Source organism: Chlamydotis macqueenii, chromosome 8, assembly GCF_036417535.1.
Source record: "Chlamydotis macqueenii isolate bChlMac1 chromosome 8, bChlMac1.mat, whole genome shotgun sequence".
Lineage (NCBI taxonomy): Eukaryota > Metazoa > Chordata > Aves > Otidiformes > Otididae > Chlamydotis > Chlamydotis macqueenii.
The window spans coordinates 25321824-25347960 of record NC_141563.1 but is presented as its reverse complement, the minus strand read 5'-3'; the positions used below and the strand labels follow the sequence as shown (position 1 = coordinate 25347960).

General features: G+C 35.8%; 1 protein-coding gene across 4 annotated transcripts in view; it reads left to right on the top strand.

Moving 5' to 3' along the window:
* MIGA1 (mitoguardin 1) overlaps nucleotides 1-25595 on the top strand; it is a 41446-nt gene extending 15851 nt beyond the window's left edge. For 2 of the 4 annotated variants that reach the window (XM_086753825.1, XM_086753824.1), the window contains exons 8-16: nucleotides 8852-8952; nucleotides 18364-18482; nucleotides 18677-18749; nucleotides 19088-19174; nucleotides 19298-19396; nucleotides 19714-19848; nucleotides 21283-21336; nucleotides 21817-21933; nucleotides 22293-25595. In XM_086753825.1, coding sequence (XP_086609951.1) covers nucleotides 8852-8952; nucleotides 18364-18482; nucleotides 18677-18749; nucleotides 19088-19174; nucleotides 19298-19396; nucleotides 19714-19848; nucleotides 21283-21336; nucleotides 21817-21933; nucleotides 22293-22511 — 1004 coding nt within the window. In that variant the 3' untranslated portion in view covers nucleotides 22512-25595. The remainder of the gene's footprint in view (nucleotides 1-8851; nucleotides 8953-18363; nucleotides 18483-18676; nucleotides 18750-19087; nucleotides 19175-19297; nucleotides 19397-19713; nucleotides 19849-21282; nucleotides 21337-21816; nucleotides 21934-22292) is intronic. The other 2 variants (XR_015259244.1, XR_015259243.1) reach the window with 2 other exon arrangements.
* Nucleotides 25596-26137: the final 542 nt, after the last annotated feature.

The window sequence follows — 26137 nt, the reverse complement described above, 5'->3', positions numbered from 1 at the left end:
AGAGGGAGTAAAAATTATTCTTTATGTGTAATTTTTATCTCATGCATGTATTTATGCTGTTAATTACTAAAACTGTTACAAAAAAAAAAACCTGACTGGGTTTGTTTTATTTCCATTTTGATGGCTCAAGCTGAACTTATTTTAATAAATTACTGTTAATTCTCTAATTCCTGGGGGAATATCTGGTCTGTGCACTATGTCCTACCTTACCTAATAATCCTGTTTGTCGCAAAGTGCTGTAGTGTAGCTGATTCAAGAGCACATGTTGATCACACCAGGCTTTATTCTCTCTGCTGCTATTTAAAGCTGTCCTTGTTCTACATGCAGATATGCTGCAAGTATTTAAAGGTAAACATATACATATTTCCAGAAAGCCTAAATTATGTACATTCCTTTATTAATAGAGCTTTGCTTTAATTTACCACTGATACCTAGTATATTGACTAGATAGCAGCTTTAACTACATCTTTTTGAGTAGCTGCTAAGCAGTGTCAAGATATCTTCTAGGGTCAAGTTGCACTGATCATTCCTTCCATTATAATTCAAGCATGAATAAGTTGTTACTAGTCCATTTAGCAACCTCATAGTGTTTCGTTTTTGTTTTTTTTTAAAAAATTATTATTATTCAAGTTTGGTAAATGGTGTTACTTAGTAAAGTAAAGGTCCAGAGGAAGAACTCTTCCTTCAGTACAACTTTTTAGGATTCTTATCTCATTCTTTCCTGCTCTCTGGGCAAGTGGAATGCAAGCAGGCCCCAATCAGTAGGACACTTAAGATATTCTTTAAGTCTTATTGTTTAAAGTTAAGCATGTGTCTTGCTAATTTAGGTTCTCACTGATTGCTGTGTGCAGATGGGTTTGCAGAATCCAGTCACATTCCGGAGCAGCTTCACTGGAGTGTGCAGAATTCTGTAAGACGGTTCTGCCCTGAAATTCAAGTGAAGACTAGAATTACTATGCTGTCCCTGCACAGTTTGTCTGTGTCAAATATACTAGAGTCTCCATTCTGAATACAGAATTCAAATGTTAGTTCAAACTGAACATAGGTATTTGCATCTTTTAAGGTTTATTTAATTGAGGTTCACCAGTTAGTTGGTTCTGTCTTTCTATCTTGCTATTAATTCCAGGGATAGAAAGAGTATCAATCTTTCCTTTCTGATACTGTCATCATACATGTAGGTGGAATTACCAACAGCTAGACAGTATATTTTTCTTCTAATGCCAGAACAAATGAATATGTGGGTTCCTTTTGTCAGTCTGTCTCACTTGCTTTGAAATGTTAGCATCCATGAAGCATAATATACTAGCTAAATAAAAACCTTTCCAGCAGTTTTGTGTTTAAAATCTTCTTTGAAGAAAACATGTTGGATGGTCCCATACCCTTGTGTTGTGTCCAGCAAAATACTCTATATGCTAGCATACTCAACTGTTTACTCTTTTGGGTTTTTGTATGACAAATTAGGAAACTTTAGAAAACAACAAGTTTCAGGAGCTGCACAACAGCTGCTGGTTGTTCTTGTCCTTTCTCATCACTGAGTGTGCTACTATCGACTCTTCCATCAAGAGATGCTTGGGGGGAAAGCCAAGAAGGTGGCAGTGATCTACCTTGGAAAGAAGCAAGAGATATTGCTAGTAATGCACTTGTGTAAACATCTTGCTTTACGTACCCACTAATTTAAATAGATTTACACAGGTACAGTAGAACTGAGGCTGCAGGGATAAGTTCACCTATCTTTGAGACTCCTCTCTCAAGTCTAGTGGGAAGACTTTTCTAGCTAACCTCCTTATGGAGGCCTCTGGCGTAGGAAAGGTGTTAAAGGAGCTAATTCTAGATGTGTAAGCCTAAATGTTAACCTTGTACTTCCTTCTTCTGTAAATATGACATTGCATTTTGAATCTGCATCACAATGGGTTAATGTGCTGTCACACGGAATGTGCCCAAGCAAGCCATTCCATTGTCACTAGAAAGTGTCTGTGCAAAAATAGTGGTAGGTTGCGCTTGTTTTTAGGATGTGAAGAACTAAGAACAGGCAGTGATGTTCAAATCTGATGACTAAGGTATCTGGCATTCTTCACAGTGCTGTGCTATAAATTCCCAGTGGACAGCCTGCGTTTTAAAATAAGCAGCACTGGAATTCAAACTAGACTTTGCTGTGGCCAAAATAGATGTGATGCTTTCTGAACTACAGGAGAATGGAGTACCCTTATGAAGAGGAACCAGTGACAACTTTGTGTTGCACATCCATCTATCAGTCTGTCCAGATCAGGCAGCTGAGCAAACTTGATTGCCAGATCTTCTCTCTAAAATCAAATACAAGTGCAGAAAGTAAACTATTAGACTTGAAAACAGGAGGGTGTTCAGAAATTCCTCTGTAAAGGATAGGGATTTAAACCTTAAAATCAGGAAAGATTTACTGATTTTTAGCTTCAGGGTAAAGAAAACAAGTTACTCAAAATTGTAACCCCATGTGAATGTAGAACCTTATAATGTGCAGTTAGGAATAACCAAAGTTTACATTTTCAAAGAAATTAAAAGCTGTATTATGGGGAGAGACCTAACAGTGACACATAGTTTACACAGGATATACATCTCAAATCTGTTTCAGGATCATATGTCTATGTCAGGCAGAGAGTCAGAGCAATAAACCAGAGAAGTGAACATATGCATACATTTATTTTTCATTTACTAAGTTGATGTCTCAGCTGTCAGCGCTTATGATGTGTTAGTTGAGGTTATCAAATACACATTAGATGCTGCTTTGTTTCTTTAAAAAATCAGATTTCATGAATCTAGCATCACACGTGTTTATTTTGCCTCTTCCTTGGTATTTGAATTGCAGAGTTTCTCATGGTGAGGTTTCTGTTTTGAGATTTTGGTTTTACAATAAAGCATGCCACAGTCATTCAGGGTCAGATTTCACAGGTCACATTCTCTATAACAAAGTTATGTTTGTAGCCTTTTAATAATTTATTTGCTTAAAAAAAATTGCAACTATCAGAAAATATTGCAATTTAGCTATCACATTTATGGAAGAGTTGTTTAGCACATTTGAGTCTTGAAAGAAGCATTTGATATTCCAGAATATCAAAGCTATATAGTGTTTCCTGACACTCTTGAGTTATTTAATTGACCTATGTCTATGGATTACAGGAAATAAATTATACTTAAATTCCTTTCTTAAGTATATTTGATTTTTAATTGGAGAGACTAAAATAATTACTTCTGCACAAGCATTTTGTGCTCTCTTTACTTTGCTAGATGAGAGCATTCAAGGTGCTTGATTTTACTGTTTTAGAATTTAAGAACAGCAGCCATGAGTTTTCTTGTTTTATACATCACTACACATGTGGCGCTTAGCGGATAATATAACTTTACGGACAAAGTCAGTATCCTGAAGGTCTGAAAATAACCAAATTATTATAAACATCCCAGAAATTGCTCGTTCTTTCCAAAGTACGTGGAAAATCTCTTTAAGATTATGACGTTATTTTAGGCAATCTGCATCTTTTTCCAGATGACAACTGTTGCAAATCACTACATCTCAATTTTCAAGTGGATTTTATTGCTTATGTATATAAACTTAAAAATTGTATTGTATAATCTGTTACATGGGCTCTCTACTTATTTATATTAAAGCATGAAGAATCTGTTACTGTCATCTATACGCATGCTTCTAATTCAGCTTTTAATCTGTACTGCTTTTGTCTTAAGAATAACATCAAAGTAATAAATACAGAACACAGTGTTAAGGAAGATTTGTGTAATGATGATTAGGTAAGCATCCAGTGTCTGGGAAAACAGGCCTTTTCATACCTGTGTGAGAGTATTGTAGTGGAGGGCTTTTATGTGGACCTTGAAGATTGTATCTGTACTTGGAAACAATTATGAAAGCTCTGAGTCAACTTTTTCTGAGGAAGTAATATTTGGCCTTCTGTTTGCACAAAACCAGAAGATTATTCTCTGCATGAAAACTGCAAAGGTATTTCTTAAGGATGTAATTTGAAGGTTCAGCAGTTAGCTCAGCCAAAGCTTACCATGAAAAAGGAGGAAGGTAAAATTGCAAATACTGAGCACTTGGTGCTGTCCCAAACTCAGGTTTCCCCAGTTGTTCCTTTCTGGTAGACCACTGCTTTGGTTGTCGAGTTCCTCGTCAAATACTGGTGAGCAGAAGCTGCGTGTTCACAACAGGGGCCTGCTGGAGGTGTGAGTACATACCAACAACCAGGCTGGACGATCCTACAGCACTGGAGTGTCTTTTTGTGGGTGTGGTGGGTGTGGGAGGAGTGTTGGTTTGGTTTTTTAAAGGAATTTGTCACTTCAGTTTGCATCAGAGCGGTCCCATCAAAGAACCATGAGACATGTTTGACCCTTGATAGGTGCTGACGTACTGTTAGAGTGCAAGGTTTGGTTAGATATTTTTAAAAGACCCTGACCTGAAATATATTTTTATGCTGAAGTCAATAACAGCTTTGTTTTGAGTGAGGTGAGATGCCTCCAGCTATAGGCACTTTCTTGAACCCAGATATTTGTGTGAATATAAACACGTAATTTGACAATAACTGTTAAATCCAGAGTGGTCTGTGTGGGGCACTCTGCTCCAGTCTTGGCTTGCCTCTTTTAACCTGTTACTCTGTGACCCAGTCATCAGAAGGTGCCATCCAAAGGTTGGGATTGTTTTCTTTTTATAAATATGACATACAGTAAGATTCAGTGCTTTCTAGGTGCATCCTGTAAGACTTCATGTACTACATTAGTAGCTGCTTGGTAGGACTGATGATTTTTTAATGAATATTCAGTCAACACTCTCAGAGTTATGACTATTTATAAATGTAAATAAAGCTGCTTTTGCATGTTTCAGCAACAGTGGTGACAAACCGCTGTGCTGCTTGTGACTAGCTAGGAGACTGTGTGACACATTCTGTTGAAACTGTATTGTGTAGTAATTCATGCTTCTGTGCTCTCTGAACTTGATTATTGTAATTCCTTTGTCCAGGCATGAAGCCACGCATCTAAGGGGCCTGACTAGCACGCAGCAGAGTGGCTGGCTGTGTGGTAGCCTGGCAGAATACTGGGACCCTGCTTTCATAAGTAGATTCCTTTGCAAGGCTTTCTCCTATTTGGAGTCTATCAAGTCTCTTCTTTCTAATCCTACTTTCCTGCTTGTGATGTATTACTGCACTGATGTTCCACTGAAGTGGGAGGGCTGGGGAGAATAGGAAACTATGGCTTTAACAGTGGCACTCAGAACTAAATTTGTTAACTCCCAGTGAATTCTTTGCCAGTGGGTAAGTGCTTTCCTTTAACTGCTGCATCTAAGTGCCAAACTCACTTGCAAACTCATGTCATATTTCATTTGGGGTTGGAGGTAAGGTAACATAAAGAGCTTACAGATTTTTAAAACATTATCTGATGGTGAATGCTTTCCAACTGAATGCTGAAAAGTTAATTTGTGTGCAGTTCCGTCTCTAAGGTCAGAGTTTGCTCTAGAGGGAAGAAGGGTTGGTTTAGTGGTCTGCCTTACCACATGAACCTACCAGAGCAAAGACAAATAAATATTCTCAATTAGTACTCTGAATAGATGTGAAAATAGTTTTCTTCTAATTAGTTGGGGTTTTTTTAGCCTACTTTAGTAGCTTCAAATAGATAGTTGTTTGCAAAAATCTTACAAAGCTAGGATTAATTTCAGAAGGTTTAGCAATACTCAGTATTCTTAGCATTTTTATACCTTTAATCTAACTTCAGAACCGTGTATGCATTTTAAGGTGCTATGACCAAGAGCCTTGATGGCCATTAGTGTTGTCAGTATTGTACCTGAAACTCTACTTCATCCTCTTTATAAGTATAAATGAACCCAAAATAACTCCCTGGCTTCCCAAATAAGTAAAGTATATTTGAAGCTCGCATACTCGCTAGTATTCCTTTCCTGAAGATATTAAACGGTATAAGAGCTAGGGATGACTGTGTGAGCAGTTGCGGCCGCTCGTGGGTGGGTTCCTCTTGCAGCTGTTCATTCCAGGAGTCTCATTGTGCTGCTGTTTTTTTTTGGTTTTTTTTTTTTTTTTTCTTTTCCATGTTCTTGTGTCTAAGAATGTTCTCCTGGTACTTGCATGGTATGTACTCCAGCTGTAACTTAATTTTCGCCCTAACGTTTTCATTATAGTGTGCTCTCTGCACAGCGTGGGTATTGATAAGCACCTGCTTGGCTAAGGGTATTTTAGGGTATTAGGGAGGCGATGGCCAGAAAGTCAGAAACAGCTGACAAGGCTGTTTTATTTTCTTTAGAGAGGCTGTGCTTTGCATGCACATATCGATTGCCAAAGGTATTATTTCAGTCAGCATTACTAACCTTTTTTAAATCATTTTTTTTGGTCATAACATGCAAATTTTGTGCCCTTTTTTTGTAGCAGTAAGAATTTTATCTGAGTGAAAACACAGATATTCCATATTCAACTAATATGTTAAAAACACGCTGAGTAGGTGACAGTTTTAGGCTCATATTGGAGTTATGACTTCTTCAGCAAATAGAAATGTATTCAAATTCTTACTGTCTCTAGAGCTTCTTATAATCTGTAGCAGGCTGGATGCAAACTCTACAGAAGAACCTCTGATTCTGTAGTATTCTGGGCTCGGAACTCCGTGGTTCCTTCATTTACACCAATTATTTTTTTACGTATACGATGAATAAATCTTAGTTAAATAGCATTATTCCCATTTATACGTAATCAATCACATAGCCCAGTGTTAAATATTTCAATGTCAATTTGGGGATATGTTGTTGTCCTTGAGCTATAAGCTCGCATATAACAGCAACATTACAGTAATTGTCAGACAAAGGCTTCAGTCTGTGGTGTGGTTGGGATCTCCCCATGAGGGTGGTGGAGACGTTCTTGGATTGTGAATAAGGTGATACGTGAGACTACTCAATAGCTGCAGTTCGTGTACATAAGAGTTGGGTCCTCACCTTAACATCTTCATTAAAGCCATCAGTAAGATCTTCATCAGTATGGCCCACGCTTTACTCTTGTAGGAGTTGGTAATTTGCGTTGCTACTTATGAATGTAGTTTATTTCTCATGAAGTAAGTATTCCATGTTGCCTACAGACTGGGAGGATCAGGAAAATAATATATATATTTTTTTTAATCGTGCTTGAACTGGGTGCTAGAGGGTTTTTCTAACTGTGATGGAGAAACTTTTGTTTTAATTGCAAATTTATTATGGAAAACAACGTAGCCAAAAGGAGAGGTTCAGTGGACAAATCTGCAACCAGGCTATACATCCCTGTACTACCCTATGTTTAACAGTATTGTTGCAGTTTCAGCAATTGCTTATGTGAAAAAGTGATATTAGACAAGCAGTTAGTGTAATATTAAAGGCAGATTAATACAAATTATGAGCTACAAATAAGAAGGAAACATCATGTTACCCATCTGCTCTTACCAGTCCTCAAACAAATGCCTTACAAACCACAGTTTGGTTTTCTGTTCCAGCTCTTCAAATTCCGGTATGTGATTGTTTCTCAACTAACTTGGATGCTGCTGTACTTTTCCTCTTGGTTTTAAGAGGTCAGAAAAAAAGAACAAACTATTAAGAATGATCTGAAAAAAGCAGACTTTCATATGGGTGTTGGTGAAGTTGTGATTCCAAGTTGAAATCTGCCAAACTCAGTCTAGTAAAATCTTTGTCCAAACTTCTGATAGTATTTTCCCTCAGTGAATAGTCTCAAAGACAGATATTTATTGTTATATGCAATTTTTAAGCTGTCATTCCAAGTCCGTAACTAATAAAACCATAACAACCACCGAAATAATAGTTAAGTTATGTGGATTTGTAGCGTTTCAATTGATGAATAAACCATTCCAGTGTATTGGCATTTGGCCTCTTTGCTATGTAATAGTGTTTTTTATGAAGTATTGTCATAGCAACAGATCTGGATGACATTGAGTAGCTGGTTGCTGCTGACTGTTGGAAATAAAACAGACTTAGCAACACGTGTAACGTCTGAAGGTAAAGCAATCCAAAATAAATGCCGGTGCTCTTTGAGAATGCAGTATGGGGCACATCAAGCCAACGCCTTACTTACTGACTTATGAATTTAATCCTTCTGTGAAAATGTTTCTCTATGGCGAAAACAAAACCATGTAAGTTAGTAATACGTGCTACAGTTCAAATCTGAGAATAAAATATAGGAAAACTGAGATAAAATATATTATAGATTATTTTAAGCATAAAATACCAGTTATTTTAAAGGTGTTAAGAATTCTAGTACTATAGAAAATGCTTCTGGATGTGTTAGTTCAATTAAAAAGCTTTTGGGGGAAAGAGGATACAGAGAAGATTTAAAAACTTCACTTGCTTTCCTGAAGAACCAGCAAGTGAAAAAAAGGCATGAGAAGTGGAAAATTAAACAAATTCAAGTGAAGCTGAAACTCATTTTTATTAATGGCTTTTATTTAGAACAGTATTTCTTGGTTACTAAAACATTGAACATTTGTTGTATACCACAGCCAAGTTAAAAACTTGACGGAGGATTCATCTCATTATAGCAAAGTAATATCTTTAGATAGAGAGGTCTTCAGAAATCTATCAAAGGAAAGGCAAAACCCTGGGGAAACATTTTTCTTCTCTCTCCATTGCAGGTGATATTTGTAAAACCACTTTAAAGACAGAAAAATACAGTCACCTTCATATTTATTAGCAGATCATAGGAGAATTTAGTCTTGTAGAAGTACAATGTTGTGCCTTCCAAATGAAGTACTACATGAAAGTGTTCATGAAACATGCTTCCAGAACTTCAATGGAATTTTCTGATAGTCTAATAATCTTTTTTTTTTTTTTTAAATTATTTTAAAGATAAAAATACAGACATTACTGTAAAGGATAATACGGATGATTTCTGCCTTCGAGATACATTAAGCATTGCATCAACGGACTCCTTTGTTTCCACAGCAGAGGTAAGGCCCTTAAAGATTGCTTCTTTAAAGATTAATTGGTCTATTTGAACAGTGAACAGAAGAATCTTTTTTTTTTGCTAATTATTGTAAGCGAATAGGGAAAAAAAATAAGCTTTCCAGCTTCCTAGCTGTTCAAGTAATGAAATTGGGATCAATTTGCTTTTTTTTTTTTTTTTTTTTTTTTTTTTTTTTTTTTTTGTGCACTGGCAAAATATTTCCCCAACTTCTAAAAAGAAGTTGCTTTTGTGAGTGGAGAAGCACAATCAGTTGAGACTATAGTAGTTCCTTTCACCATGAATTGCATTTTTTTTCTCTTTTTTTTTTTCCTATTCCCTTACGATAATATAAAGATGTATGAAGAAGGTTTTGTCTTTTTTTTTGGAGTTGGATTTTTTTTTTTTTAGAGGAAATTACTACAAGTTGACAGCTAGCTATTTTAGTACTTTCCATGCACAATATATTATACTTCATGTAACTTTCCCTAGTCTTCTTGGATAAGACCACAAATGATACATAAATAATATTTGGGTAACGGGGTATTGTCTTTTAGCTGAAATCTGCTACAGCTCCCTTGAAGTATTTGAAAGAATTTTTTTATAGAGCGACAGACTTATTTGAATGAGGGATATCTCCTTTTGTAGTCTCTCAGGAGCTGAAGTGATCTTGAATAGCACTCTTCTCCAAATTGTATGAAAGGCAATTGGTCTCAATAGGTACGTTCTGTGTTAGATGTTGCTATCATGTGTGCACTACAACTAAGCTACTGAAGTCAGACAGTTGTAAAAAGAGATACAATTGTATACACTTTCTTTGCAATTATCATTTGACTGTCTGTTGTATGGTTTGTTTTTCCATGATGCAATTACCTTGATTTAGTGACTCATGTTAACCTGTAATTATCTTGACTTAGTAATTCACATTAAGTTGTGATGGTATGCCTAGCGTTCGTTCCTAACTGAGATTGTGTCTGCAGAGACTGGTTACTCTTTCCTGGGATTTGGACAAAGCCACAATTCAAAAGCTTACTCTATCAGCTCTTGAGAGGAGCTGGAAACCATTATAGTTTGTACACTTCCTATCTTTTACACCTCAGGATGTATCACCTCAGTGGAATAACCATCCTATCCTGAAGCTAAGTTGTCTGGGTATTTGGTAAAGAAATATTTGAGTCAAAATTGACAACAGAATTGTCTTTACATATCCTGAAAATATTCTCCACACGTTAATACCTCAAAGCCACTTCTGTCAACTCTTTGTTCCAGGACAAAGTTATGAAGATTTTCTCTTCCTTTTCAGCTGTTCTAGCCTTTGCCAATAGAACAAGGTCTCTGATCTCCTTTCTCAGATTTTATTGAAGAATCTATTAAAATGCTCAACTGATAGAAGCAGTCTTGAAGATTAACAAAGCCATAAACAACTTGAAGTTTGTTGTTCAAAGCAGAACAGTATCAAAATTCTGGATTAAATATGAGCTACTAGGCTTAAACTACAGGCCCTGTTAGCTCTGTAGTAGTAGCTGCTGGGGCAGCTGCTGGTACAGGTAAAATAATGCTGTAAATTGGTCTTCTATTATGAATGTGGTGTTACCTTGTTATAAAGTTTTGTCCATCCTCTGGGGGGAGAAATACTTTATATTAATCCTGCAAATAACTACAGCAATGAGAAGGAGTAATAACTACTTCCCAGTGCATTCAGCTATTAATAGAGAACAGTGATCACTGAGGTAACTGGGTTTGAATTGACATAACAGATTTTTATTTTTTTATTCTAGACATGATGATGTTAGGTAGATGCTTTTTGCTTATCTACTTCTTTCATTTTGTTATTCTTGCACTTGCAAAAAAAGTAGAATGTTTCAGGTTAAGAGATTTGAGTCTTTTCCAGCTTTGGATTTGTCTCAGCTAATGGGGAAATAAGCAGTTTTTCTTTCATCCCATGCTCCCTGGTTGCAGTTACAATTTTAGTAACTATCCTAAACTTTGTGTGCTGACAGAAATGTTTAGCAAAGTTTTTAAATCTGCAGCTCATGTAAGTGTGTACACTGCTGTGTGATTTTGCCCTACGGGAATCATTACTAATTTCACCTTCCAGGAAACTGTAAAAGCAGCACGTTTTATGGTCACATCATGCTGCAAGCTCTATGTTGACAGTTACTCATCTTCCTTCTACATTGCATCCTGTCCCAAGGAGCAGGACTAAGTATTTTCTGTGACTCTGGTTTTAGAAACTGGAAGCTATTTCCATGTTTCAGTGCTGACGTGCAGTCAAGTCAAATTTAGTTCACTACCCTTAGGAGAGAGAACAGCAAAGACACAGGGAATCCTAAACCAAGACGTAGGTAGATGTTTTGGTGGAAATTGATAGGGACACTGCTTAGAAGTCAACAAGAATGTTGTGTTATATTAGGACAAAACATAGGAAGATGGCTTTCAAGAAAAGAACTGTACAAAACTGGGACAGTTGGCAAAGTCTAAATCACATGCCCTTTTGATGAGCTCTACAGGATAGCAGTAGGGTATGCCAAAACTTCATCTTGGCTATGGCAGATAATCAAGAGAATGCTGAGGATCATGCACTTGGTGATTTCTTGTACAGAATTGTACAGTCTGGACACTACAGTACACAGGTACCTGAATCCTTATAAAGATGATTTAGACAGTTGCCATCCCCAAGCCCAAACAGACTTCCATTCCTAAACACACGTAGGCTCTCAGAAGCACTGCAGAAGGGATGGTAAGCACAACCCTTTGCCCTAATTAAGTTATTGATACTGTATATTGTGAAAAATACTGGTATTTTCATCCCCATTTGAGACCGTCTGGCATCAACTTGTGTTTATGCAGGTTAGTATCCTTTTTATATTCTTGCTGTCTCACCTACTGTGTAATCACCTAAGTAGCTACCACCTTTGGCAAGAACACAACAGTGAGTGTGCCAGATAAAGGTCTCCACCCTATCTTTCCTGGCTTCTTTTCCACCTTTCCAATAGAAGCTCTTTCCTTCTCTCCCTGACAGAGAGCTTCGTTGCTGTCTCTTCGTTGTCAGTGCACATACATTTTTCCTGTCTTGCTTTCATCTCTTGACTAGAAGTGAATGTGTAGTTCTATTATCAAATAAATTTTGCTTTCTTTATTAAAGTGTTAATTCAATCCAAAGCTTAGGAGATTTTTTTAAACTTGTGAGTACTAAGGTTGTCTTTTTCTCAGTTTGAATCTATTAAAGCAGTGCAGGTAGGAGCAGGCTTTGGTAACAGGGAAGAACATCAGTTTCCATATGCCTGTAATTATTTGTATACGGCACCAAAACCTTCAAAGTGACTGAAAATGAATTTTAGGTTCAGAAAGTGCTCAAAAAGAGAAAAGAGCCCTGTCACTGAAAGGTAGGGTTACCTTTTTGAAGGTTTCCAGACAGATGTTTTATTCCTTTCCTGAAATAGGGAATACCAAGGGGAATAATGTTGGCAAGTGATAGTAAGGTGTATTCCTACAACATTTATAAGTGAAGTGAGCGGTTGATTGGTTGGGGGTTTTTTTTCCCCTCTTTCATCACAAAAATTGGAGACATGCCCTCCTGTGTTCTGGCTGCCTTCAGAAATGTGACCATAATCATGAATCTAGTATTTTCTGGCCTTATTGTTCCCATCCTAGTCAATTCCTCCATGTTCATGTCATCTGTCCAATTTTACATGGATCATTGTCTTACCTCAAAAACAAATGTAGTACAGCAGTGCTGCAGTCTGGCATGCCCTAGGCAACAAATTGTAAGGAGCTCCCTATTCTAACAACTTCTGTGTGGTATAGAAGTGCCTCATATTTATAGCCTTAAAATATGTGGAGAAAGAGAGGAAATAATTAATCTCTGAAGTCTTTCATTCTGCTGACAGTATCATAGAATCATAGCAACAGAATATAGTAATACTGTTTATTTTAAGAACTTGTAAGTGCCTCTAACAATTGCCTACTACTTTGGGCAAACTCAAAAGATTTCATGGTGTCCAGTGAAGCACAATATCCAGTAAAAAAATCTTGTCTATTCATATCATCCTCAGAAGCTTTCCACCTGCCAATAAATGTCAGTGGTGTTGTAGGCAACAGAAAAGTTATTTTCTACTTTGAGAAACACCTCCCCTTTCTATGTCCTTTCTAAGAAATTCCTCAAACTTCCCACTTCACTTGTGGTGAGGTTTTTTGGATTGTTTTGTGTTGGTTTTTTTTTTCTGTGTTATTTGTCTTCCGCATCCTAATAGATGTCGCTCCAGTGTTAAAAAGATTCCATTGTGGGGGAAAAGTTTTCCATGTGGCAACGAAGAGTGGTCAACAGGAACCAGATTCCTTTGATTCCCTCCAAGGACAACTGTGGCTGCTTGCTGTATGGCTATGAAAAGGAAAAGTTAGGCAAACAAGTCGTTAAATGATGCTCTAAAAGCTTTAAAAGTAATAATTTAAAAATCTGGAGTTGATCCTTGTCCTCTAACAGAAACCGTAGTTCTGTATGGTATTTGCATAGTATATTAAGTGTTTTCACTTCTAGGAAAAGGAGGCGAGGAGGAGTTTCATCTAATAGCCAATGTGTTCCTATACACTGACTGCTCATACTATACAGTTTTTAATTCTTAGGAAATATATGTAACAGTTGTAACAAATCTCTTGTACTAGCACTGAACTGATTTTTGTACTGTAATACCTCCATGCAGGTATTGTGTAGCCAAAAGCCTGAGTACCAGACACAGCACACAGCCTTGGATTATTCTTCCCGGTGGGGAGTAGTACTACCACTGATGCACACAACATAGTGAATTCACATGCTTTATTATGCTTCAAATTAATAAAGTTGCAGCAGTAATTCGGATAAAATCATGTTCTGAATGTGTGTTTTCTTCAAAGAAAATGTATCAGGTGTCTTGTTATATATGCAAGTAAGTACAGAAGGAGTTCCTGAAAATACATGAACTTCCTTCCTATTTTCTTCCAGATATTAGGAAGAACACACCATTTTATAATTTCAGTTTATTAAAGTACCATCTCAAATGTTTTTGTTAGTAATTGCTATCACATATTCCAACTCCCAAAACATATTTCACACTCATCCTGCAGCTACTTATGGGGTTTTTTCAAAAAAAAATCTTTCAAAAGATAGATACCCAGAGAAAGATATCATCATCAACCTTTTTAATATAGGATAAGCACAGTTTCTCAGACTGTAAGGAATGCTGACTGTGCCAGTAAATTGACCTTTTTCTAGGAATTCTTGCTTGCTCCCCTAAGAAGTCTAGCATTTTTTAGTTTTCTTGCATTCATGTAGGTGGTTATTTTGGTAGTCAACAAGGACTTGTTAAGAACCAACTTGTGGTTGGCAAATAAAAGTACTGAGTCTGTGCATTAGATTAGAGTAGTCACGGAGTCCCAGGCTGCAAAACTATTGCAGATTCCAGTGGTTTCAGCATCTCTTTACTAACAGATGCAGCCTTAAAGCTGAAGTGTCCAGAGAAAACTGATTAGCATCTGAACAAAAACAGTCCGTGTTGTGATCTTCAGAGGCTGCTTTGCAGCACTATGTGTAGAGACACAAGTTATCACTACAAGCTTTGGAGTTTTGAAGATGTACCTCTTATTTAAACATAATGAAGTTAGATATTCACTGCAGGTCATCATAAAAGTCCTGTGCAGTGGTCACCAACAACTGCTCTCTTTCTTGAGCCTTGAATGGATAGAAGTAAAGCATTACAAGATTAGATTGTTGCTATAGGGTGATTAATCTTTTCATCTCTTCTTTGTTTGCATTTTCATATTCTTCTTCATGTAACCCCACATGACACTGAGGAAATAAGACATTTAAAGGCTGGCATGTCAGGTCCATCATCACAAGGCTCTGCGTTACAGCTGCCAGCACTTCTGGTAGCTGTGCATGGAGCATTTTTTCATCCTTAGTAGTGTGTTAAGAGTTTCAAAGTGGCAGTGGCTGTGCAAAGAAGCGCTCACTGCAGAGTGGCAAGAAAGGCCTCAAGGAGCTTTCAGGCATCCAACTTACCTGTGATGACAAGATGTGGGATGCTGGGGCTTTCTGCTAACTTCTGATAAATACCGAACCATTGTTGAGGAAGGTTAGATGGTGCATAGTGCAGTAAAAAGCAGGTACCTGAATACATAACATGAATGCATGCTAATTCATATAAGGTATTTATAGTGAACTATGTCATTTAAAACTGACCTTTCTCTCCACCTTTTTCCTCAAAATTAACAAGTCCTTGGAGACTTTTTACAAGAAAGAGTTAATTTTCCTTTTGACATCAGCTTGAGAAGTTCTTATCTAGAAAATGTTGTATGCTCTGCATGTTGTTGAACATTCTATCTGACTTATCCATTCTTCTAATAGCTAAACTCTGCTACATTGGAAATGTGGATGTGTGTTTGGAGCATCTTCAACTAATTTTATTTTGAACCAGGATGTTTATTTAGGCAGGCTTTAACCTTATTTCATCTCAAAAAGAATGGTCATTACTGAATGTTCACAAGACCATTTAAAATCTAATACTGTATGTTACATATATATATATTGTTTATATCTACATATAAAATACTTTTATATAAATGTGTTGCTAAATACGAGAAAGCATCAAAAGAAAATCCATGAGGACTCCTGGAGCATTATGATGCAGCTTCAGAGCTTGTCTGGAAATCCCTTTTTCTGGTTAAACTTTGAGGTCATTTTAGTTTCTGGTTTTCAGTTGGTTTTGTTTTATCTACTCTCCTCTTCTTGTGTGCTAAGAGAAGTTAGTGATAGAGGAATTTGCACCTCCTTTCCAAATGTTATTGGTTGGGACTAACTTCAGTCTGTTATCAAAACCATCTTCACATCAGAAGAATAGTTATAGCATTCTCTCCTGCTTAGTAGGCAGTTTATTTAACTGCCTTTGTCCTTTGAGCTCAATAATACACATTACAACAGTAATACAGCTATTTTATTTCATCTACTAGCATGAGAGGAAGTTAAAAAAAAAAACAAAACAACTAAATATAATCAAGGGCCTCACCCAACGCCCAGATATCAGATTCTATGGTAATCTGTAATCACAAAGGCTATGATCAGGCATCTTCATGTGCTAATGCTGTTATCATCTCAGCAGGTGGAGATTACCTGCATCTAACTGTGGAAATCACGAGTCCTAATTCAGTCACGGTCAGTCAGTTTGCCTAAATAGCTGAAGAAGGTGATTTGCCTGAAGTTCAATAGAGAAAACGAATATAATCCCTTTTACCACAGAAATTATAACCTCCAAGAGAGGGCCAGCTGTTTACAAAGTGCGTATGTGTTCACAACCTATTTCTTCTCATGCTTTGCAAATGAAATAAAGTAAATGGAATGTTTTATGGCTTCAGTAATAGCTGGATCAGGTAAGAAATAAATTAGTATCCTTATTTGTGTTCTGTTTTGGTCTTTATTTTGGAAAATATATATGTATTGTTCCACAGTTAATACTTTCTTAACCATAATATAGAAAACCAAATTCTCAAATAAGGATTTTTCACTTGTTCATGTATGTGTGTGTGTCCATATGTATATTGATTTCTTATATCTGAAAGAAATTAATATATTCTTGTTTCTTCCAGTTGGTTAACTTGTTCCTTCCTATATATTTTCACATATATTTTCAGCTGAAAGCTGTGGAGTTTCCTTTGTTTAGTAAGAACATACATTTTCAGGTGGACTTTTTGAATTAGCAAATCCAAAACACAATTTAGTGCTATGATTAATATTGTTAAATTGGAATAAAATCTTTGGTCTTAATTCCCTTCCCTTTTTAGGAAGCCAGCTTATTCTACTCTATTCTTCCAAGCAAAACAACTGATAAACAAATACATACTTTTAAAATGGAAATACTTGCAAGCTTGATGAATTCTCAAAGTGTACATTATTCATTTAAGTCAACATTTTGTTGACCTTGAAACTTTTATTCCTTCACTTATTCCCTAGCTATTGTGTTGTCACTTGAGTCTCAATTTGAGAACTCTATAGAAGTCTTGTATAAGAATACAATTTTTTTTTTACACAAACGAATCAATTTAAAATGGAATCTGACAATTTTATGAAAGGAATCGTATGTATTTGTTTACATTAAAAGTGTATGAGCGATTCAAAACATCAGTGTAAGTTCCAGCAAATATCTGCCATCTAACCGTGTGTGATGCTTGTCAGAGCACCAGCTCTGTCCTGAAATCTCTGTAACTTACTCATGTGCTTAAACATTTACATGGACAAAAATAGATACTGGCATGTGCCAGTTCTTCCCTTTAGTAGGCAAGTCTACTTGGCCAAACTGGTGTTGCTGTCATTGGCTCAACTAAAGTCTGTGGAGAAGACACGCTGGAAGGATACCTCTTAATGTCTTTATGAAGTCTCATGCCCGCACTTGCCTGTATGTCCTCAGTGATAGGAAAAACTTTTCAGCATCTATTTATTTGAAAATTTTTAACTGAAGTTTAAAGTTATATTTAAATCTGATTTAAAAAAAAAAAATCTTTCTAAGCTGTAGGGTAACTATTACTATATAGTTCCTTTACTATGATAATTATTTTTTAAGGATGTTTCTAGGCTCTGTTTTTATAGCCTACAAACACAGGTTTGTTTCCTCCATGCAGGATATTTAAAAAAAAAAAAAAAAAAAAAAAAAAAAAGCTAGAATTCATTTTCTGGATCGTTAATAATATGATGTAATATTTGCAGTGGAAATTGTAGCTAGCCATTGTTTTGTGGATTAAATATGACATCATGTGAAGAGGAGTTTTCTGTGTTATTTATGTGGTTTGATTTCTTATTCTGGTTTTGTTTTTTCTTGCTCTAAAAATGTCTATGAGTTTACATTAATTTCTATAATAACCACAAAATTAAAACCTTTTTGGGAGCCTGTAGTAAAATGCTGGATGCCCATGCTTCGTACAATATGCTTTGGTAACTACCAGACATATTTACCAGCGAAACAAAAACAGGGGTGGGAGGATGTTACTATTTCCAGCTTCCTAAAGATTTGCATGATGCAATCATTCTGTACTTTGTGTCCTGACATTATGTTTTTTAAAACAGCTTTGAGACCCATTTGATTTAACTAGGCAAATTGAAAACTTAAATAGGCAAATTAAAAACAAAACTAAGCTGCCTCCATTTTAGTAATTAAACTTTTGAAACTTGAAACCTGAAACTGTGGCTTTCAGATTTTAAGATACAAAGTAACAGTCTTGTTAATAGCGTGGTGTTTCTCTTCTGTTTGCTAGTTGAATGATGCCCCTTTGTTTTAAGCAGAAGCAGCAAAAGATTCATCTTTCAGTAGAATATCAGGAAAACTTCTTTAATTTGTTTTATCTTTGCAAAAGTTATGTTAGCAAGCTATTTCATGAACTTCAATTTTTTTTTTTCCAGCTTACAGAGCACAGAGAGATCCGTAACACATGTGGTCTAGATTCGCTTTGCCGTTGCCCGTTGTATGAAGAAGCTATGCACTTAGCAGAAGAAGGCAAAATTTATTCACGAGTGTTAAGGTATTAATTTATGTCTACTTAATTATTTCCAAGAAAAGCAAGAATTAAAGTTAAACATTGTATGAACTCATTTTTTAGAAGTTACTTGTACTAGGTTTTTTTCTTTTTTTTTTTTTTTTTAGAAATTCGACTTAGTTGACTTTTCTGGTGCTTCTTTTTTTAATAGTTTTTGAAAACTTTTATATTTTATGTAGGACTGAAATGTTTGAATGTCTAGGAGACAGTGACTTCCTTGCTAAGCTTCATTGTATTCGACAAGCTTTTCAGGTAAATATTAAGGAGAGTGATTTGTCTGTCTGTCTTGTTAAGGCTAAAGAACGTGGCATTGAATATATCAATGCACTACCTGTGCAAGCATTTTTGTAACATATTCTGTAATTAAATATTTTCTTGTTGTTTTTACTTTTTTATAATTCTAAAATGGGGCGTATTTGCAGAGGAGTCCCAGTTTTGTGATTAGCTTTGGAACCTTCGTACCAAAGGCTCGTTAGGAACTTGCCTACTATACTAGTGGTTATAATTATATCAAATTTGATTGAAGTGTTGAAGGTCACTTAGTATAACCTGTGAATAAAAATGTCTGTGTTTTCTGAAACTTTTTCTAGATAATTCTTTCAGAAACAGCAAACAGAATATTTCTTGCTGAAAGTGGAAGAAAAATCTTGTCTGCTTTAATAGTGAGAGCACGAAAGGTAAAAGCCTTTTTTAACTAATGTTTTATTATTAAAGTAACTTCTACCAGAATTCACTTTCCAGTGTAAATAAACCATCTCTCTTGTTAAGTTTGCTTGATACTCACTGCTTTTACTTTACAGAATCCAAAGAAATTTGAAGATGTCTTTGATGAAATGATATATTTTTTGGAACAAACAGATCACTGGGATAATACTGAAATGGAACTTGCTGCTAGAGGAGTGAGTCTGAATATCTGAAAATGCTTTTACCCTTAATTACGCAAACTATAGCATCTAAAAATAAATTTTTACAGTTCAGAATTGTGGGAAAGGCAACTCTCTTTTGTTTACATTGCTGATTTAGAGAAATGGCATCCACCACTGCAGTGTAGTACCAGAAAACATGTAGGTTTGTTTTTTTTTTTAGCTTCTTCTTTACTGACAAAGTATCTTTAATATTCATTAAAAGCAATTATAAATCTTCATGGTAATACAGAGTCAGAATATCTGCTGAAAGAGAAACTAGGTTACTTACATCGTGTTCTTATTTAATATAGGTGAAAGACCTGAATTTTTATGATGTTGTTTTGGACTTCATATTAATGGATTCATTTGAAGATTTAGAAAATCCACCACTGTCTATACAGAATGTAGTAAATAACCGCTGGCTAAATTCCTCTTTTAAAGAAACAGTAAGTGTTTGTGTGTAATTTTCATAATTATTATTCTGTAATACATTACAATAAGTAGATGGTATGATCAATATAACATTGACGTGAGCATTCTGATATAAAATTTCTACATATGCCAGAACTGTTGTTGATCTGTGCTTTATATTCTTTAAGCGCAATGTAAAAACAAGAATAAACCCAACAACTGCAGCATAAAGATTTTGTATATTGTCTTGATAATAGCATTCATTTTGAGGCAAAGAAGCTGCATCATCCTTCACTATGAAGTCTAATTCATCTTCCAGTATATTTAATATGTACCTGAAATATTCCTCAGAAAAAGTAAACAGATTGTATTATCAGATCTTTCATAATAGCAATTCAAAAGCTACAAATCTGGGTCTGAAATATATAGAATGGTTGAATGTATTGGGGAAAACCTTTTAACTCGTCCTGCAAAAATGAGTTTTCTCTGAGGAATAAGAATTTTAGAAGGGACATTTCTGTTAGCCACATCTTAGTCATTAGACACAGGTTTTGGTTCATGTACCAGAGATTTAGCAATAAGACACAAAGTTGCAAGCAAAGAAAAGTAAGTTAATACAATGCAGGCATTCAAATGGTGTTACCAGGTCGTGCTTTTTCAGATGTGCCTGTTTATTTGTCAAAGAGATCTCATCCCTCTGTTACAGACATACGGGGTACTGCTACAGTCAGCTGATAGAGATACTGCTGTAATTTCATCCATTTATATCTATAAACTGCTAGTTCTCCTTTTATTTTTGTCTTTCAATTGTAATATTCCCTCTGGGGGAAAAAAAAAAAGGTAACATGCATCTTTTTATTTTTGTAGTTATATGATTTTTGTGAGTAGTAAATTATCTTGCTGTACTGAAGGAGAATCAGATGAGGGTAGTTACAGGCTGTGAGGGGAAGCAGCCTAGTCCTGATATCGGTATATTGTATTTCACAGGTCCATATTTGGACAAAACTCCTTAGCTGAATCTGAAGCTATTGCAAGAATGTTTTTGGTAAAATGAAAAAGGACATTTCAGTGTGTTCACATGCTACTTAAATATCTAAAGTACTTACTTGTGTCTGAGTGCACACTTTGGTATAGCAGAGACTGCTCCTCAGGTAAACCCAGTGAATGTTGCTAACTGTTGCACCTGTAAAATCAGCCAAGATGCCAAATTACATTTGAATTAAGCGGAAGAAAATGTTGCAAAATAAGATCTGAAAATAACAAATATGAACTACATATAAAATGTTATTTGTATCAGCTGATATTTTATAGTTTTAAACTTTGTGTTCTCAGAAGATTGAAGCTGAATAAAATACAAATCCCCAAAATATAACAATACAGTACTGCAGATCACTTCTTTTGAAATGAAAGATAATTTCTCTTATAATTAAGTTACACAGAGTTTTGGGCCTTTTTTTTTTTTTTTTTAGGCTGTGGCTTCAAGCTGTTGGTCAGTACTGAAGCAGAAAAGACAGCAAATGAAGGTAAGTTGCTTTGCAAATTATGTGGACCAAAGTTACTAATCGGCTCCTAAGAGTTTGAAGTTCTGTCCTGTAGCTTTGGCAAAATAAATTACAAATCAGGCCTTAATCCTGTAGACACGTTAATTTATACAAGAGGCTACCAATTCTGTAAGTTCAGGTTAAAGGGATAGGTAGGTAAAGGGATAGAACTGAATTTTATTTAGCTGTGGAGATGACGCAGGGAGATGGGGTTGAGAATCCTAGCGTAAGCAGGTGAGATACAAGATTAAAGACCTTGGTCTGCAAAAATCCAAGGTACGTGTGTGGGCCCGTAAATCAGAGAAATTACTGTCACCACTGATGCTGGACCTAAGCTAGGTTGAAAATCTTCCAGCTAAGACTTTAACCCTAACCCTTCTTTTCTGAAGACTTAATTTTATATAATTGAGATTTATATGAAATTTACTGTGTAACTTTTGTCTACAATTTTTATGTCACTAGGTGCCTGATGGATTTTTTGCACATTTCTATGCTATTTGTGAACATATCAGCCCTGTTTTGGCATGGGGCTTTTTGGGCCCTAGAAATTCCCTTTATGACCTATGCTGCTTCTTCAAGGTTTGCAACTTTTTTTTTAATTACCGCTTATCTTAATCTAAAAAAAAAAAAAAAAAGTTTTCCAGCTTAAAATAAATGAGGACTTTATTTATAGGCATACATTTGTGTTTTCCTAAGATAAAGACTAACAGTGAGAAACTATGAAAATAAATATTTTCATATTGATTTTTTTTTTTAAGCCTAGAACTATTTTGCAAAGTCTATTTTAGTGCACTTCTGTCTTAGCACCACAAGAATACATAAATGGCTGTTTTTTAGGAAGTGTGTAAGAGAAATAGCTAGCATTGCATATCTTTTTTCTTCTTGTAAGTGGAAAAAGTTGGTTGTTTTGTGGTTTTTTTTTTTTTTTTTCCCACTAGGATCAAGTGCTTTTCTTCCTCAAAGACATTTTTGATTTTGAAAAGGTGAGATACTCGACTATGGAGAGTTTGGCTGAAGATCTTATGCAACTATTAATCCGACACACGGAACTTTTAATGGCCTATCTTGGAGCAGATTCACTCAGACATGTCAGTGCTTGTGTAAGTGGTCACGGGCATGTCATGACCAGTGGGCTCTTAGAAGCGAAAGTGCAGTAAGCTTAAGATCCATGACAAATGGAATGGAGTCCACTTTGACTCCTTCCCACCTTTCTCTCTAACCCCGAAGCTATCATTGCTGTTACTGAGCAAGCATCTGAAAATGTATTGTGTTGCTAAGTATGGAAGAGGACTCAGGGAGGTTAAATGTACATCTGCGAAAAGAACGGGTGAGCATATTGTTGTATATACCTAAATTAAATTTGCAGCTCAGCTGCCACTGTATTTATAATTAATGTATCCCAAAGCTTTTTTCTGTAATATTTGGGTAAAGTTTATTTATGAAGTACTGTACTTTTGCACTGATAATTTGTAAGTGAAGCTGATGGAGTTGTTGCCTTTAAAGGCTTATAGTACAAAATGTTCATTACAGAGTCTCCGAATTGTTGTGTGTCTAGATCTAGAAGGTGTTTTGACTGCGGTATATGCAGTTTCCAATCCATGTGATAGATGCAATACAGCTGAACACATTGCCACTGCCCTTAAATGACATTTGTGTGGGTGTAAGCAGTCTTTTTGTACTACAGTACAATAGAGTGATGCAGGAAATGCAGGCACTGTTTGGGCAGGAATGACTTCCAGTATGCATTTTTTTACTTTATTTTGTTTTAAAATATCTAAAGATCATGAAGGTGTTTGAGAGCACTTACTTATATTCAAAAAGCTATGCTAGCTTCATCAATTAATTTAAAACTTTTCCTTTTTCTAAAACTGTTACTACTTTATATGGTGGCAGTAAGTAAACAAATACCATTCTCAGTTCACATTTAGCATTTCAAAATATATTTTTAAATATGGATGTATGATGAAATTTGTTAATCACGAACGAGAATCAAAGGCAGTGTTTTATAATTAAAAGCATTTCCGTCTTCCTCCCTTCCTTGTAGGAAGTCAGGTGTCTGTTTCAGAGGAAATTTAAGCAATTGAGGCCATGTATGTGCAATGCGAGACTGTGGCTCAGGATGTGGAACCCTGAACTTTAGACAGGAGCACAGCACAGTAAGGAGGCATGAGGGACTTGCAGTAACATTTTTTTTCCTGTGCTAGAGGTAATAAATAATGATGATCTGTAATCTTTTAATTTCTTGAAACTGAAGCAATGTTTCATAGTTAGCTTAGGCTTTTAAACTACGCTTCCATATGCTTTGCCACGTAAAGCCAGACCACAGGAATCTGTCCTGTGTCAAGTAATACAGAGTAAATAATTACAGAGAAATTCTAAATATTCAGATACTTGAGAAGCATGTTGTTAAAATCTAGCATATTGAAACAAACATCGATTAGAAACGTTTCAACTTTTGTTGCAAACAGAACCCAAAAGATGTTATTTGAAAAGAAGGGCCTGTGTAATTTCATAGGTTTTACTGAAGCTGACATTTTGCTCCTTTGCTGTACTCATTTGATAATCACAAAAATGATTAAAATGTGTCATATGACTTGTGTGAAATGCCAACTGATTATAGTTTATTTTTTAAAAAGTATACTTCTATGTGTAGTAAAACAGAAACTCCAAATGCTGCTGTTGACCTGTTTCCACCATTCAAGTTGCTGACCTTGGCACCATGCTCCATGCTCTACTTTTTTTCTCTGCAAAGTATGTCTTCAGTACCAGAATGTGAAGATTTTTTTCACCCATCTCACTTAGCTTAAACATGCTTGTCTCCCCTGATCATGCTGCTCAGGAGTATCTGTATTTTGGCAGCTTTTTGCAAGTCTATGAATGGCATTATGTGGAACTGTAAGGTGTCTTGTTGAGTTCAGAATCAATAGGAAGAGCTGAAAATAGAGGTATCAGAGTAAATGCCATGTTCTGCAGCAAGTACTACCTGGAGGCTGCGGTGTGTCAAAAGAAACTGTCTGCTGTGCTTTGTCTGGTCTAATAAAGTTATATGAAGAAAATTACACTTTAACATTCATCGGAGAAAAACAGAAACGCACTTTTTCACAGATGTAAATGTGTATTTAAGTGAGTGATTTTTGTATTATTTATAAAAAGCTCCTGAAGGAAGTGCAACAATGTTGCACATGAGATTATAAATGTTTCCAGATAATTTAAAAGTTGATCTTCTGTTGAAACTGAAAAGATTTTTTTAAGCAGAACAATGACAAAGCTCTAGTTAAACATGAAAATATTTAGAAAGTGGGTAAGAACCTGATCATATCTGGCTTAAATGAATGTATCCCTTTAAATCAGAAACACTGCCATGCACTCATAGAGCTCTCAAAAGTCCATGGAATCGGGTTGGAAGATGGACAGATTATTTCCCATCCAGAATAAGAATTACAGTAACTGGTTTCTGTAAGATAACAAATATTTGATTCAGAAACAGGAAAGAAAGAAAGAAAGAGAGAGGGGAAGGGAGAAGAAGAGAGAGGAAGAAGGAAATGTACAGGTACATGTGAGTAGGCTTATGATCTCCTCTGGGTCTTTTTGGACCTTTTCCAAAAAATAGCAGCCACATACATCGTCCTTCCTAACTCTGCAGAGACAGAGCTGTGAATTTAAATAGGAGATAGCTGTCTCTCTGTAACACAAAACTGGAATCAGTTCTGTTATAACGTAAGGTGTGTACACTTTAGCCAGAAGATGTATAAAGGATATCTCTTGATAACCAGCCATATGGGTTAAGAATTTCAAAAGTCTACCCTCTTTGAAAACACAAGTGGCCAAAGCAATGATAGTATGATGCAATTCTGCTTTAGTGAATTCAGAATCAAAATCAGAGTTTAGTTTATAGTCTCTAAATTTTTACATAGTTTTGAATGGCACTTTCCATGCTAATAAGAACAAGCTAAATTTAAAAGCCATCCTCTTCTGCCATAACTGTACTCCTAAGATCAGAAATGTTGAATGTGTAAGGATTAGCCAAGAATCAAATATTTATATCATTTGTAATTTAGTTGTAATAATAATTTCACTTTTAATGTTTTCATAATGATTATTATACTTCACTTGTGTAGTCTTTGCTTTCTGTCAAACTAAACGTGTCAAATCAAGTGTCAGAGTATGTGTATTTGTGAACTTTCTACTGCCTAAATGAACTGCAGTTGTGTATATTCAATAAAATAATTCAGTGAAATGACTGTTGCTTATATAACTGTATCTAAAACTTGAATTTGCTCCCTGAAATACAACAACAAAAAAACCCAAGTATTACAAAATTTAATATATACATGAAAAAGAAATGGAATGGGAACAGCTTTTGAGCTCTCCCGTCTAAACTGATTTTGTTGACCTTGTTTGATTTTGCTTCTATTAAATGGTCCACAGCAGTGATAAATTTTCAACATGTAGGCTGATGATCCACTAAAAAGACAAATATTGGTGTTTCCAGTCTTGGAAGTCAAAAAGTGATTCAGGCAGGAGAAGCCCCCAACCTGAGGGTGGCTACTGGGGCTGGCAGGCGGGGCGCAGGCAAAGTAGATGCAAGTGGTGTGACACAGGCAGGGTGGGTCAGCAGGCGAGGTCCCTGCTGATCATCCTAACCAGGGTGGTTTAATTGCATTCATCTCTCTACACCAAGCCACTGTCTCTCTTTTTTTCAGTTTTAGGAGATTAGTTTTGTCACAATTACTTCCAAACCAAACTGCTATAGTGAGCTCCAGTCAGGGAATAAGACTTCCTT